Source organism: Rhinolophus sinicus, linkage group LG02 (genome assembly GCF_036562045.2).
Source record: "Rhinolophus sinicus isolate RSC01 linkage group LG02, ASM3656204v1, whole genome shotgun sequence".
Lineage (NCBI taxonomy): Eukaryota > Metazoa > Chordata > Mammalia > Chiroptera > Rhinolophidae > Rhinolophus > Rhinolophus sinicus.
The window spans coordinates 46,253,497-46,267,352 of record NC_133752.1 but is presented as its reverse complement, the minus strand read 5'-3'; the positions used below and the strand labels follow the sequence as shown (position 1 = coordinate 46,267,352).

At 42.4% G+C, this 13,856-nt stretch overlaps 1 protein-coding gene across 11 annotated transcripts in view; it reads left to right on the top strand.

Moving 5' to 3' along the window:
- AFF1 (ALF transcription elongation factor 1) overlaps positions 1–13,856 on the top strand; it is a 178,497-nt gene that overhangs the window by 80,003 nt on the left and 84,638 nt on the right. For all 11 annotated transcript variants that reach the window (XM_074323835.1, XM_074323851.1, XM_019731265.2 and 8 more), the window contains 2 exons: positions 10,726–10,846; positions 11,255–12,163. In XM_074323835.1, the coding sequence (XP_074179936.1) occupies positions 10,726–10,846; positions 11,255–12,163 (1,030 nt within the window). The remainder of the gene's footprint in view (positions 1–10,725; positions 10,847–11,254; positions 12,164–13,856) is intronic.

The following is a 13,856-nucleotide window of genomic DNA, read 5'->3' as shown; positions in this document are numbered from 1 at the left end:
TCTGGAATGTCTGTGTTACGTTCAGTCATTGGGAGGGACTCTTCCTTTTAGAAGGCTAAGTCCTGTACAGTTTTCCGAGCTGTTCTATAGACTGTGATACATTCAGTTTGGTGTATGTTGGGAATTATCTGGGGCTTAAGTGGTTAAGGGACAAAATCCACGTAGTATGTTTGATTTCTTATGACTGTAGAATTGGTCTCATCTTTAAAAATAACAAGAAAACAACTTGCTCCTGAAAAATTTCTTGAGGGTAGAGTTGCTTTTTTTTTTTTTTAATCCTCTTAGGGAGAGTTCAGCAATCTCATGAGACACAAGATAAATTTGGAAAATTTTTTTTCTCTTTTTTTTCCAGTGTGGCATTTGAAAATTTGATGTATTAATCAGTTATTTCCAGGATGCTGTCCATAAGTGCCTAATTTAAAAAAAAATACTATCTTTTGAAAATGCTTCTGTTAACTTCAAATTATATGGTTAAAAACAAAAAAGAAACCACTACTTGAGACTGCCTCTGTATGCAGAATTCCATCCACTCAGCCAATATTCTTTTAGCTTGATGGGTTAGTGCTGCGCACACAGTGAGAAGTGAGAGAGAAAAGGGGACTGACCTGCAGTTCACATTCTTCCTGGAGCTGAGTGTGGGGAGCCAGAGAGAATTAAACAGGTAATTGAATAGACAAGATAATTCTAGATAGTGAGAAAGCAGGGTGAAGTGCTAGACAGCTCCTGCTGGTGGGGCAAAGTGGCCATTTAGATCTGAGACCTCCCTGGGGAGTGGATTTTGTTTTTTATAACCTGAGATATTAGTGACAACATCATCCTCAGCTCTAGGGACAAAACATTCACACTGGGAACAGCGGAACACAGCTTGCACGGTTCAACCTGTTCCAGGCATGGAAAGGCGAGTGGGGCTAGTATTTGAGGAAGGGCAGAGGGAGGGGAATCCATTTGGGAGGTAGCAATTAAGAGGACGTGTGCTTGGGATGGAGCCTGGTAGCCCAGGCTTCTGGATGTTCATCTTGAGTGCCTAGGGAAGCCGATGGATGGTGTTCTTTCAGCAATGGAAGGAGCCACATAATCTGATTTGCATTTTACAATTCTCTCTCTAGATGTTGTATTTTTTGTTTGTTTGTTTCCCCCCACTATGCATTTATAGCAGCATGGAGAGACTTTTCATTGTGGGATTTTGTTGTTGAAGTTTTAATCCTAGAGACAATTTATTCATATTCTGAATCTTGTTGGTTTAAAATTAAATGTGTATTTGCTGTAAATGTTGCCCAAACAGTCTTTTCTTTTTGATGTAGTATTTGTGGACTTTTATGACTAATTAACAAATACGGCAAACTGCAGAGTAAAACCTGTAACATTAACTGATAAACATATGGTGTTATTAGCTGAGGCAGCTTTCATGGCTGATCTAGGAAAGAGTGACGTCAGCTTCCTTCTAGGTTTGAGTCATTCGATGGGCATGGCAGTCTGGTTTTAGGTATCAGACAATGAATCATATTTTGTCATCAAATAATAAATAAGACCTGCAGGATTCAGGAGAATTCTGGATTGTTTGAAATTGAGTAATGCTTGAATATTGAATTGACTCTTGAACAGTGGGGGGGGGGCAGGGGAGGGTAAGAAGACCAACACCTTGTGCAGTTGAAAATTCTTGTATCACTTTTGACTCCCCCTAACCGTAGTTATTTCTTGGTATCTGCAGGGGATTGATTTCAGGATTTACCCCCCACCCCACCCCGATACCAAAATCCATGGATCCTGAAATCTCTTATATCAAGTGGGGTAGATCAATGCATACAGTCTGCTTTTGCAGCCCCCTAACCTCGGATCAAAAATAGTACAGGTATTTATTGAAAAAAAAATCTGTGTATAAGTGGACCGTTCAGTTCAAACCTTTGTTGTTCAAGGGGCAACTGTAATTATTTCAGTCAAAGATGTACATTAAGCCTCACTCTTTGCTGAGTGCTGTGCTCCCAGGAATAGTTCTTCGTCATTGCCTTGAAGGAGTTCACAGTACAATAAGGAAAATCTGTAGGCCCGTGTACAGTCCATCCCACTTTTGTATATGTAAACAGGGACAGATCCACAATGACAGATGCGTCCCGGAGAAACAAATCATTCACTGTAGGGATGGGAGGTGAGTGTGGAGGTTGAGGCTAGAGGCAATGATATTTTGGAAGGTTTTGAAAGTCAAGTTAGGAATTCATTAGGGAACTTGGCAGGGAGAAGGGCTGTGCTTTCGCCAGCTTCCCAGTTCCTTGTGTTCAAAGGGTCGAGAGGTGAGGCAATAAGTGGACACTCCATGATGGTTGAGCGGTAAGTGGCAGCCAGGTGGTGAAGGGCATTGCTTGGCATTCCCGGTCATCAGCTTTAAGCCTGTCGGCAGCAGGGAGCTCAGAAAGGTTAACAAAACTTGAAGCTTGCTTGTCTACATTCTTTCTTAGTTTGTGACCATGACATTCTTTTAATTTGTGGCCGTAATGATACAGACTTTCACCAGCCTCATTATTTCGTAGGTATGTGGTGTGGTCCTTCATGGTCAGTGGAGCGTGTAGAAAGGATGGCCGGGCTCTGGCTGATCCTGGTCCACACCAGACTCGCGGGGGAAGAGCCAACAGCATCTGCCCGTGTTTCTGGTTGCTGCCAAATGTGCAGTGCTAGCAAAGCAGGCGGTCAGAGGTGGCTCCCATCAACCAGGGACCTTTGTAACTAAAGGGGGAGACGCAAATAACCACTCAGGTGGCAGATTTCTCTGGTGAGTCTGCTGCCTCTATAGGGGGTAGTTTCTGTATGTCCTTTGAGTTAACTGCCAATAAGTCTTGTCAGCATTTTAGGGTCCACTTCCCAGAGATTTTTTTGGGGTCTGTCAGTAACATTAATATGTTCTAATTTTAAGTTACCGTAAAAACAAATATTTTCTTAACTCCTAGCTAGAGATTGTCAAATCTCTGAGGTCGAATGATTTCTTTTCACTGGTGTGCTTTCTGTAATTGTGTCATTTGCATGTTGGCCTTCCTCAGTCAGTACGAGTTGTTGTTTTGAATGTGTTTGGAGCACAAGGGACTTGATGTACTGCACACGGGAATGCATTAGCTCATCGGAGTCCTTGCACCTCGTCTTACTTTGTGGGAGCTGTGTGTCCCCACCCTCACGGTTTCCCCCACTCCGCCTTGAAGAGCAATTAACGAGGAACACAAGTTCTTGTGCTTTTCCATCTAGAGGGTAAAAAAATGCCTCTCAACATACATTGCTGTGATCTAGTAAGAGAAACAAAATAGGTTATAGTGAGACTACTCCAATTAAAAAAGAGCAGCAGCTGGCATTTGAATTTTGGAACGTAGTCTCTAATGCACTGCTCTACGCAGGTGGGTCTATAATTATTATTTAGCAAAAAGCTAAGCCTACTCCAGGGTCCAGAATCAGTTTTCAGGGCTTCCAATGAGAGTTACTGCCAAAATGATCAACACCCTGATATTTCTTTACCCCTGATCTTGATGTCATTATGTGTATTTGAGGCTATTTCTTTGTTTTAAATCAGAACTTGTAATGACACAAATAATAAATGATATCTTTTTGTGAAAAGGATGTTAGAACAGAATGTTTAAATAAAATACTCCCTAAACCACTACATTACCACCTACCTCTTTCATCCTAATTCAGCACTGGCTGATAGATTTTTGTAAAGTTTATCCTTTCAGACCCTTGCTGCATAGTAACATGCAGCTTCATTTTGAAAGGAAAATTAACAAGAAATGACTTCCTTTTTATTTGTTTGCCCACGTAGAGGCTGTCTCAATTTACAACTCATGCTATGCCTTTAAGTTATGTAAAATATCTTAAAGATTAATTCAGTTTTGCAAAATGGAGTCACATACAACTATTTCAGTATTGTAATGAGATTGAGCATTCAGCGGCAAGCGGAAGTGAATAGCAGAGAGAGCTGTTACTTTGAGATGAGCTCCGGGTTGCTCCTTCAGGAAAACAACTGACATAATGCTATTTTGTCATTTCACTCAGTTGATGTTTATTTCCTGTGTAAAATCAGATTCTGTTTTAGGATTAAGTCTTTAGTGTTTTTCTTTATATTTATTGTGTGTGTTAGGTGATGGGAGAGGTAATGAAGGTGAAATCATTGAAAGATTTAGCTGATTGACTTTTATTATGAGAAAGCCGGTTGCACATTCTTTCACACACACAAAGCAAAAGAGGAGAAAGTTCTTCATTTCTTTGAAGCAACATTTCTTCTGCCTTCAAAGATGGAACCACTTTGATTTCTTTTGTTTAAATTGTATTTATGAGTCATACAGCTTAATGACAAAACTAATTTTGTGCTTTGAAGTAATTAACATTTTTTTCATAAAGCCAATGTGTGAAAAATGTTCCCTGTACTCTAGGTTGTGGGAATAGAGGAACATGGAAACAAAGGGCCAGAAGCTGGACTTAAAAAGTCAACAGGTGTGGCTTCCACAATAAAAAGTCACTTGCACAAGTAAGAACCGAGGCCTGCTGTCCTTTTGCGTCGACACTTTGGGACACTTACACCACCATTGTTAAAGCCAGGCTTGCCCAACTTTTTTGACCAGACTTCTTGTGAGGCTTATGTTTTGTTCTGTCCTTTGTACGTTCAAATCAGAATGCCATAGTGCCTCTAAAACAGTAAAAAGAGTCATTCCTTTCCATTTAATAAATGTATACTCTTGATTTTAAGAGTTTCCCCTTTCTTTCCTGCCAAATGTCTCTTCCAATGCCTCCGAAGATAAATACTCAGGAGAAATTACACTCTATCCTCCAAGGGAGAATTAAACTTTTAAAAGGGAGTTCTAGAGAGAGCTGGTCACGTCTCTCCGAGGAAGGTCTGTGTGAAGTGACCAGTCGAGGGTGATAAATGGGTCCTCAGCTGTGCAGAGCCTGCCCTTTGGGCCGAGAGTTGCCATGGAAGTGCCCAGTGGCATTCAGCGATCCTGCATGACTAACCTAGATTTGCAGCAGGACACATGGGCTCCCGCCTGGCAGGAGGAAGGCGCTTCCCGTCAGATGATGGCGGAGCCAGCACACCGCCCCACGGCTCCGTGCAGGCCCAATGCAGGCCTTCCTGGAACTGCCTGTCCTCCTTCCACACAGACGCTCTCCTTTTTAGTGCAAGGGACAGAGAAAAAGGGGGGTGACTCTCACTGATCCTTACTGAGCTGTGATTTCTTCATTTTACCACAGTGTTTTCACACATCCTCCCATACCCCCCAGGAGAAAGGTTTGAAAAGCCCGAGTAAATGTACCCTGACAGGTCCCAGCATGGGGTTGACTAAATGACTGCATTCGGGAGCTGAATGGGCAGCTCCGAATTCCTCAGCAGTTTCACCACCTCTTGGAAAGGGAGCACCCTGACATGCTTGAGGTTTCCAGGCTTCACTCCGACTCCTGTGCTAATACACGGAGTGGTGGAATTCTGTTTGCAGAAACGTGTGACGCAGCCCACCTCAGTGATGGCTTGTGCACGTGTGTTCTGCAGGCTGAGTCTCACACGTCACGGCTCTCACACAGTCCTGGAGACTGCAGCCTGTGGTGTTCCCCGCTGGTCTTTCTGGTTCACTTAATTTAAAAAAAATGTGGAGGAGGTGGTTTGATGCATTTTGCAGAGATCTTTTTGTTGCACCAGTGTTGAAACTTGCAGATGGTAGACAGTAGTGCATGATCCAAAAGCAAGAACTTGGCTACTGAAAGTTACTCTCTATCTAAAATTATTTTTGCAAACTTCTGGTGGAACTCATGGGTGTCTACCTGGTGGTCAGACTTTGCACCCTCCCCAGAGGCACATCAACACACAGACTTGTTTTGTATGCAGTCAGCTGGTTCAAATCACCAGATGTTTTTGTCTCCCCAGGTGGGGTCTTCTGGGCTGACCAGAAAGCTGGCATTGAGGGCCTAGGAACATGGCCTTTGTCAGTCAGCCAGACGTTCATGGGAGCGGAGCCCAATATCGGGCATAGAATGGCTACTTTGGTGCAAGTTTGATTACAGCCTGTCCTTGAGAGAAATGAACGTGAAGAGCCCCTTACCACATTAGAGATGACTTGTGAATCCAGAGGTTATGGTGGGGTCGGTGACCTCAAATCTGTAAATTTTAAAAAGGTTCTAAAAGAAGAATTGTGGCACAGTATAACTCGAAGAGCAGCTTCATGCTGTCGACCATCCCTCTCTCAGAGGGCCCGGCAAGCAAGACAGACCTGTCTGGATACATTCACCCAAACATATATTTTATACTCTGAGATTGCTCTGCTGGCAGGGATACCTGAGTTGTTGACGTGTCCCTGTTTGAGACTAAGGAATTACAAAGAATTGTGAGTGACTACAAGGTAACACTTTAGCACATCTTTTTTCTCGTTGCCCTATTGAACACAGGCTTTGGTGCCAGGCAGACCTGCCTTTCAATTTTTATATCTGCCATTTATTACCAGATTAATCTCTGAGCCTTATTTTATTTCACCTGGAAAATAGAGTTAATGAACCCCCTTTCACAGAGTCGTGAAAATTAAATGGGAAATGGATTTGATGTGCCTGAATCCTTGGCCATTGCTGTTGTTTTTTGATAAGCCTAAAGTGATCTGTACAGCCTGGAAAGCGTGTGCTGTCCTGTACTCCTCAGAATCACCTAGAAACGTGTTAAAGATGCTGCTCTCAAGCCCCACAGCAAAGCGACTGAATCAGAAACTTTGGGGGTGGGTCTCTGTAAACTATGTTTTAGCAAGCCCCCTGCTTCTGATGCTCGCTCAAGGGTAAGAACCGCTCATCTAACTTGAAGCGCTGTGTAGAAACCCGTGAAGGAGAACTTGTAACTCACTCTATTCTGTGTGGAAGAGCGAGAAAGTCTGATAAGGCAGGTGCTGGGAGAAGGTGACCGATCCTGTGCCAGTGACGGGGTTTTTCCTCCACACCAGAGGGAAAAGCGCCTGTAATTAAATGAAGTGGTAGTCAGCTTGCAATTATTCAAGGATAATTACAGAGTTTGTGAGTCGTGGAGAATATTTATTGCTTCTAAAAATCCCCTCATTTAAAATTCTTCCATCCACCCTCTCTTTGCTTGTGTAGAGACTGAACAATGGTTTGCTCATGCTATGAATTGTACTCACGTTGTTTTTTTTTAATTTACATTACCCCTGCTTTCAAAACGGAACCAAGAAAATATTCATGAAAAAAGAAATTGCCTAGTCATTTTAACAAACCGTTTCTTAAGCTGTTGCAAACTTGGAATAAGTAGTGGCCAAGTAAATCAGAAAACCACCCAGTACACCTGGCAAAACCCTGTTAGTTGTAAGGAGAAGTTAGGCAACCCAGAGGAGTGAGGGCTCACGGCCTGCCTTCAAGTCCTGGGAGCCATGGGCTGGGCACTTCCTGTTTCTTCTGCCTTCCTCTGCCCTGCCTCCTTAGTGAGTGAGACCCATCAGACAGTGTGGGGGAGAGTGAGTTTCTCTCCGTGTCTAGACTATAAAATTCGTCCTACTACTGACATTGATGCCCTTTGCTCACCTCACTCTTTTTGGGTATTTCAGTTAAAGGGGGATGGTGAATAAGGGGAAAAAATATGTTCTAAGTTTGTCTCAAAATTGCTGTAGTATTCCATGTCTGCCAATAAAATCTTGGTGAGGGTTTAAAAAAATTTTTCTTTTTTTAACTAAGGAGGTAAAATCTTAATTAACCAGAATCCTTAATTTAACAGGATTTCCTCCTCCCTGTGGGAGGCATAATTTTTTGAATCACATAGCAATAAGCCAGTGTTAGGAATTTTGTAAAGTTGGGTTCTTGTTATTTCTGTAGCAGTTTTTATTATTTTGGAATGAGCATCTAGAAGCATGGTAAACCTAACCGATGCTGAGCTGATCGATTTAGAAATACTTTAGTAATTTTAAACCAGTGTAGCTTTTCTTAAAGACGTGTGTGGAGTTGACAGGCAAATTCAGTGAGGACCCTGAGCATGCTGATGGTTGAGGCGTTGCTGTCCACACCCTCAGCTGTCAACCTGGAACTGAGAATGTGGCCATGGGGGGGGTTCCCTTTTCTGAGACAAAGGTAGCAGTTACTCAGAAGTGGGCAAAACTGCCTTATAAAGCAGAACCAGAGGCCCTGGACACTGACGAGTGAGTAAAGCTATAAGGACTCCAGTGTTGTAACCAGCAGAATCAGGAAAGGGAGAGCTCCTGTCGTGGGAGAAGAGCACAGCAGATGCGCGTGTGGTGCAGACACCAGGCAGCCTTGGAAAACAGAAGCTTAGGGGTTCAAGTTGCTCAGAGGACAGTTGCATGCCCCACCCTTCCCTGCAAACAAAGTGGCTGTAAAGCGAGTTTGAAGGAAAAAAAGAAGTTATTTCCTGATCAGCCCTTTTACTGGGCTCCCACAGTTGTATGTTAATGTTACATCAAGTTTTCTTGAGTCAAGGAGAGCAATTACCAAAATCATAAAGTAATTTAGAGAGTTCTGGAATAGTTATCACGTCCATGGTGCTACTGTCAACCAGAAGTAAGTCTGTCTGAAATGTGTGAGATTCAGACGATTAAGGACAATTCTCTGTATCCAGTATCTGGTTTAGTTTTTCCTCAACTTTTTCAGTATGTTGACTAACGTAATTTTTTGGCTTTGTAGTGTTAAACGTTTTCTTAAAATCTGATACCGAGGTATCCATCATCTAGGAAAAGTGTTCGATAAGGTTGTCTAAGCAGATAATTCTTTACCACATCCTAATAAATTCAACCAGGTAGCTTAGCCTCTCTACACCTTTGATTAAACTATAGAAATTGCAGAAGATCAGTTTTTAGATGGTTATAATTTTTAAAAGTTGTTTTTGCATATGTCTTCAAAAATTAAATTTTTAAAAATTACAAGTAAGCTTATAAAAATATACTGTAAGCAGAATGGCTGTTGTTTTAATTTAAAAATACGTATTTAATGATCAGCTTCTATACAAAGTACCTTCTTTAGCACCAGGAGAGAGAAGTATGAGTTTTATTATGGGGTTCACTTTCTCGGGGAAGGGGAGAAGGAGAGAGAACCACGCAGTATGTTAAGTCGGCACGCTCTCGGTGGACTTGGGGAAGCCTTTAGAGTGGATGACGCTGGAAGCACTCCAGAGATTTGCTGCTAGTTGAAAATTGGGGATTGTGGGTGCGTAGCTGAGAGAGAGGCAGAGGAAATGTGTTTCATTGCAATGAAAGCATCAGAGTCCAGGACATCACGGCGCAGTGGGGGGCAGGCTGCTGTGACTGGAATCGAGAGGTGGTTTACAAGAGAATCGTCCTTCCTGGGTCAGCTGGGCTTCGTGGCCTTTCCGTAAAAGGGGATCCACGAAGTTATTATATAGGGTATGTTTGGGGAATACTGTCAAGTGGAATGCATGTGGCAGGCCTGCGGGGGGGTAGTGGGATAATTTGTAGAGTAGATCTGTAGCAGATTATGGGGGCGTTTAAATGCCAAACAAGGATTTAGAGTTTATTCTGCAGCAGTAAAGAGCCATCAAATGCTTGTTATTTTAAAATATTGAACCAGGGCCTTGGATCGGATTTCTTTCCATGGGCAGGCTAAATTAGAGGGACAAGATGTGGAGGAGGCAAGGGAAACCAGTAAAGTAAGTAAGCTCTTGTTAGGGGAAATAGGAGAAGTCGTGAGAGCAGAGGCCAGGATATGGGGTGTGTGTGGTGTGTGGTGTGTGTCTGACATCACGGCTAGAATTTCTAAAGGTACATATAGTCTCAGCAAGACAATTGAATATTTTCCTACTTATTTATTCAAATGACATTGGGGAAAAAGGTTTAGTAGATAGATACCCTAGAAGCAAGTCTCTGAGGACAAAAGCCTTCTATAGTTATTTTCATTACTGTGTGAATACGTCACATGTGCATGTGCTGGTTGGCAGGGAGAAGCCTGTGTTGCTGATGTGAGGCGAGCCCACGCTTGGGTTAGATGTTCCCTAAATCTGCTCTTTCTGGTTTCCATCTCTGTGTTTTGTTCATGAATGCATTTTAACCCTTTTGGTGCCAGGACTCATGATTTAGGGTACATTCTTATGTGGTTCAAGTAGGGCATTCGGATTATAAGACTTATCAGTAGGTAGAGCTTACCTCTAAAATTGGATTTTCCCATCCTTGGCATTTGAAATAAGAAATAAAAGTGATCTTCTCAAGTTTACATTCCAGGACACTCCTAGTAGAGTAGGCTGAGAATAAAGTAAATGCTGTTTTGGGTGTCTGGTAATCTTTTAATTATGAAATAAGCCTTTTGATTTTAATCTTCCAAAATGTGTAGTACTGATCCAGGAAAACAGCTTTTTTTAAAGTTCACATCCTGCTGACTTTCAGATGAAAAGCTTCCACCTCTACTCCATATTTTGCAAGCCGAAAGTAAAAATACCAGTAATCTTGTCTCTGTTCCACCACTGCCTATAAAAGACTGTTCCTGTTGGAGTCAGTCCCGAGCCACCAAGGCAGGAGCCCAGAGTGGACGCTTAGGTTTATGGAGCAAGAACCCGGGCTGGGGGGGGGGGGGGGGTGTCACAGCCCGTTGACTGAGCCTTGATCCAGCAGTGAGTTGAGGGACTTGTGCTTTCTTTAAATCATCTCCCTTCTCATCGCTTCTTCTTGACTTGTCCTTGCCTCTCTCACACATGTACATATGCACAGCAAAACGTGGATACTGATAAATGTTATTGTTCTTGTTCTTTTCTGGCATCTGAAACAGCTTGTACAATGAAGACAGAAACCTGCTTCGAATTAGAGAGAAGGAAAGACGCAATCAGGAAGCTCACCAAGAGAAGGAGGCATTTCCTGAAAAGATTCCCCTTTTTGGAGAGCCCTACAAGGTATTTATTTTATACTTAGAAAGTCTGATTTGCCACAATATTTAACTCTGTAATGAAAATGAGTTTGTCCAAGGGCCACAACTGTGAAAATAAGACAACTTATTCTAGAGATTGTTTCTGAAAACAAAATATGAAAATTCTCTGAAGCTTGTTGTCAAAATTACCTCAATTTGTGGATTTCTTTTGTAATCTTTATCTCCTGTATGTAGTAATATTTGTCCACGACAGCCTTCTCCGTGGCGAGTTTAGATTACATGTTAAATTCTATGTTACACATTAAATCAGGGTGTTTCTTTCTTAATGATGTTATGTAACATGGTTTATTAAATGTTGGCGTTCCTTAGGGTTTTTTGTTTTATTTTGTTTTTTTAGGTATCTAACTTTGCTGTCTTATTTTTGTTTTTTCAGACAGAAAAAGGTGATGAGCTATCCAGCCGGATCCAGAACATGCTGGGGAACTATGAAGAAGTGAAGGAGTTGCTTAGCACTCAGTCCCACACTCATCGCGTGGATGCTTCTGAAAATAGGCTGGGAAAGCCGAGATATCCTTTATTTCCTGAGAAGGGGAGCAGCATTCCGTCGCACTCCTTCAACACGAGTGTTCATCACCAGCCTATGAGCACTCCTGCCCCTGGACCACTGTCTGTTGGTAACGTCAGCCACAATCCAAAGATGGCACAGCCAAGAATGGAACCAGTGCCAAGTCTCCATGTCAAAAGCTATGGCCCCGCGGACAGTCAGCACCTCACAGCACCTGAGGGGTATGGGTCCAGTCACCACAAAAACGGTGAGCGCAGGGCAGATGGAGACTCCTGTGCTTCGATGACAGACTCCGCTCCAGAGAGGGAGCTTTGTCCCCTACTCTCCTCTTTACCGTCCCCCGTGCCCCCTTTGTCCCCTATACATTCCAACCAGCAAACTCTTCCCAGGATGCAAGAAAGCAGCAAGATTCACAGCAGTAACAGTAAGAAAGGCTACTGCCCGGCCAAATCTCCCAAGGACCTGGCGGTGAAGGTCCGTGACAAAGAGACTCCTCAGGACACTTTAGTGGCAGTTGCTAGCCTTGGTGTAGCCCCTCCCCAACCACCTTCTCAGACTTTCCCTCCACCCTCACTCCCCTCAAAAAGCATTGCAATGCAGCAGAAGCCCACGGCTTATGTCCGCCCCATGGATGGTCAAGATCAGGCTCCTAGTGAGTCTCCTGAACTGAAACCACTGCCGGAGGCCTACCGGCAACAGACCTTTGAAAAAACCGACTTAAAAGTGCCTGCCAAAGCTAAGCTCACCAAGCTGAAAATGCCTTCTCAGTCAGTGGAGGTGAGTGGAATTTCATATCTGGGGCAATTCCAGCATGAAGAAAGATTCGAGGTGGAAGTTTCTGGAGAGTTGGGGGCAGGGATGTCATTAGCTTTTTGGTACTGCAATTCCTTTTTGGCCTCAGGGTCTTGTTGACCTATAGAAAATTCACGTCTGAGATGGATTACCGATGGCAGATACTGAAATGTGTTTTGTAGAGAGTTTAAAAAATTTTTTGAGCCATAATTTACACGTAGTAGTAAAAATATAGAGATCATAAGAGTATGGTTTGCTGGGTTTTGAAAAGTGCGTGCACCTGTGTAAACCACAACCCAATAAGGTAGAGGACATTTCTGTCATGAGAAAGTTTCAAGGAAGGTTTTGAGCTGTCTTGTTTTTGTTTTGTTTGGGGGAACACTGGCTTCTTTAACATTGTGAAGAAAATAATTTCTTTGGTTAATAGTTCATCAGCCCCAGTTAGTTTTTCTTGAGATCCAAACCATAAAAAGTAAAAACAAGGTCAAAATGTTGAGGCAAAGGATTTTTTAAAGATTTGATCCTTGTAAATTGTAAGAAACTTTGAAACTAAAGTTCTGTTGTAATATTTTTTATTTACCACCTAAGAAAGAAGAGTGGGCATGTGGTGACATTTGAGAGTGTCACAAATATAATACAGAATGTTATTCAACTATGGCTGTTTCAAGTAACCAAAATACTGTATCTTTTTAAAAAAAGAAATTCCTTTTTCTGTCCTTTTGATAAATGGCAGCATTGTGTTTGAATGAGGAGAATCAGAGAACATATCCTATCACTGAAATTCTAAATTAGCACCAGTGACTCCAAAATTCCAATTAGTAGTGTAAAGTAAAATGTTTGAAGTTTTAAAGCTTATCTGTTAAGGTAAAGTCTGTGGTTTTGTTTCATCCATTGTATAAACATTCTAATGTGCATATCCATTGCTCAAAGACTTGTGTGTACTTAGATATCAGTCTTACATAGTGCTAGAAGGTAAAATTCCTTAAGGAGATTCCAGGATCCTAACTGAAAGACAGCTCTTATCTTTAAGGAGAAAAATTTGTTCCTTGGTGATGTCAACTTTTGGTTTAGAAGCGGGTAGGGTTCTATCCATAGTCAGCTCTTGAGCTGGAGTGTTTCCGGATGTCTTCAGAATGTGACTTGTTTGGAGGTTGAGGAAAAAGGAGAAAGGGGCCAGTAAAGCAAATGGTAGAAACGACCAAGTCAGCAGAACTCGATTTTTAACTCCAAGTTATGAAGATTCATCAGAAGGAGCCATTTATTGAACATTGCGCTGTGATGGGCGTTAGGGAGAGGGAGCAGAATGAAGGCCAGGAATAGCAAGTGAGCTCCGCCCTCCCTGAAAGGGCCAGTCAGCAGCCTGCTTTATAATTAAGGGAGTAAAGAACTTAATGGGGTTTGCTCCGCTTTATTTATCAAATAGGGTCAGTTCTGTTTTCCTACTTTAAAAAAGAACAAAAGGGGACAATTTAACATTCATTTCATTCTTTTTGTAAAAACTAAGCAACTGAAAATTGCTGTAAAACAATTTTAAGACAAAATAGCAAATATTTTTGCATGGTCCACCAAATGCCCAACCATATGCTTAAGTGCTGGGTGGGATGCCAGAGAAGGGTTAGTCTGCCCCAGCAGAGATGACAGTCTAGTGGGGAGATCAGCCTACACACGTGAAACAGAG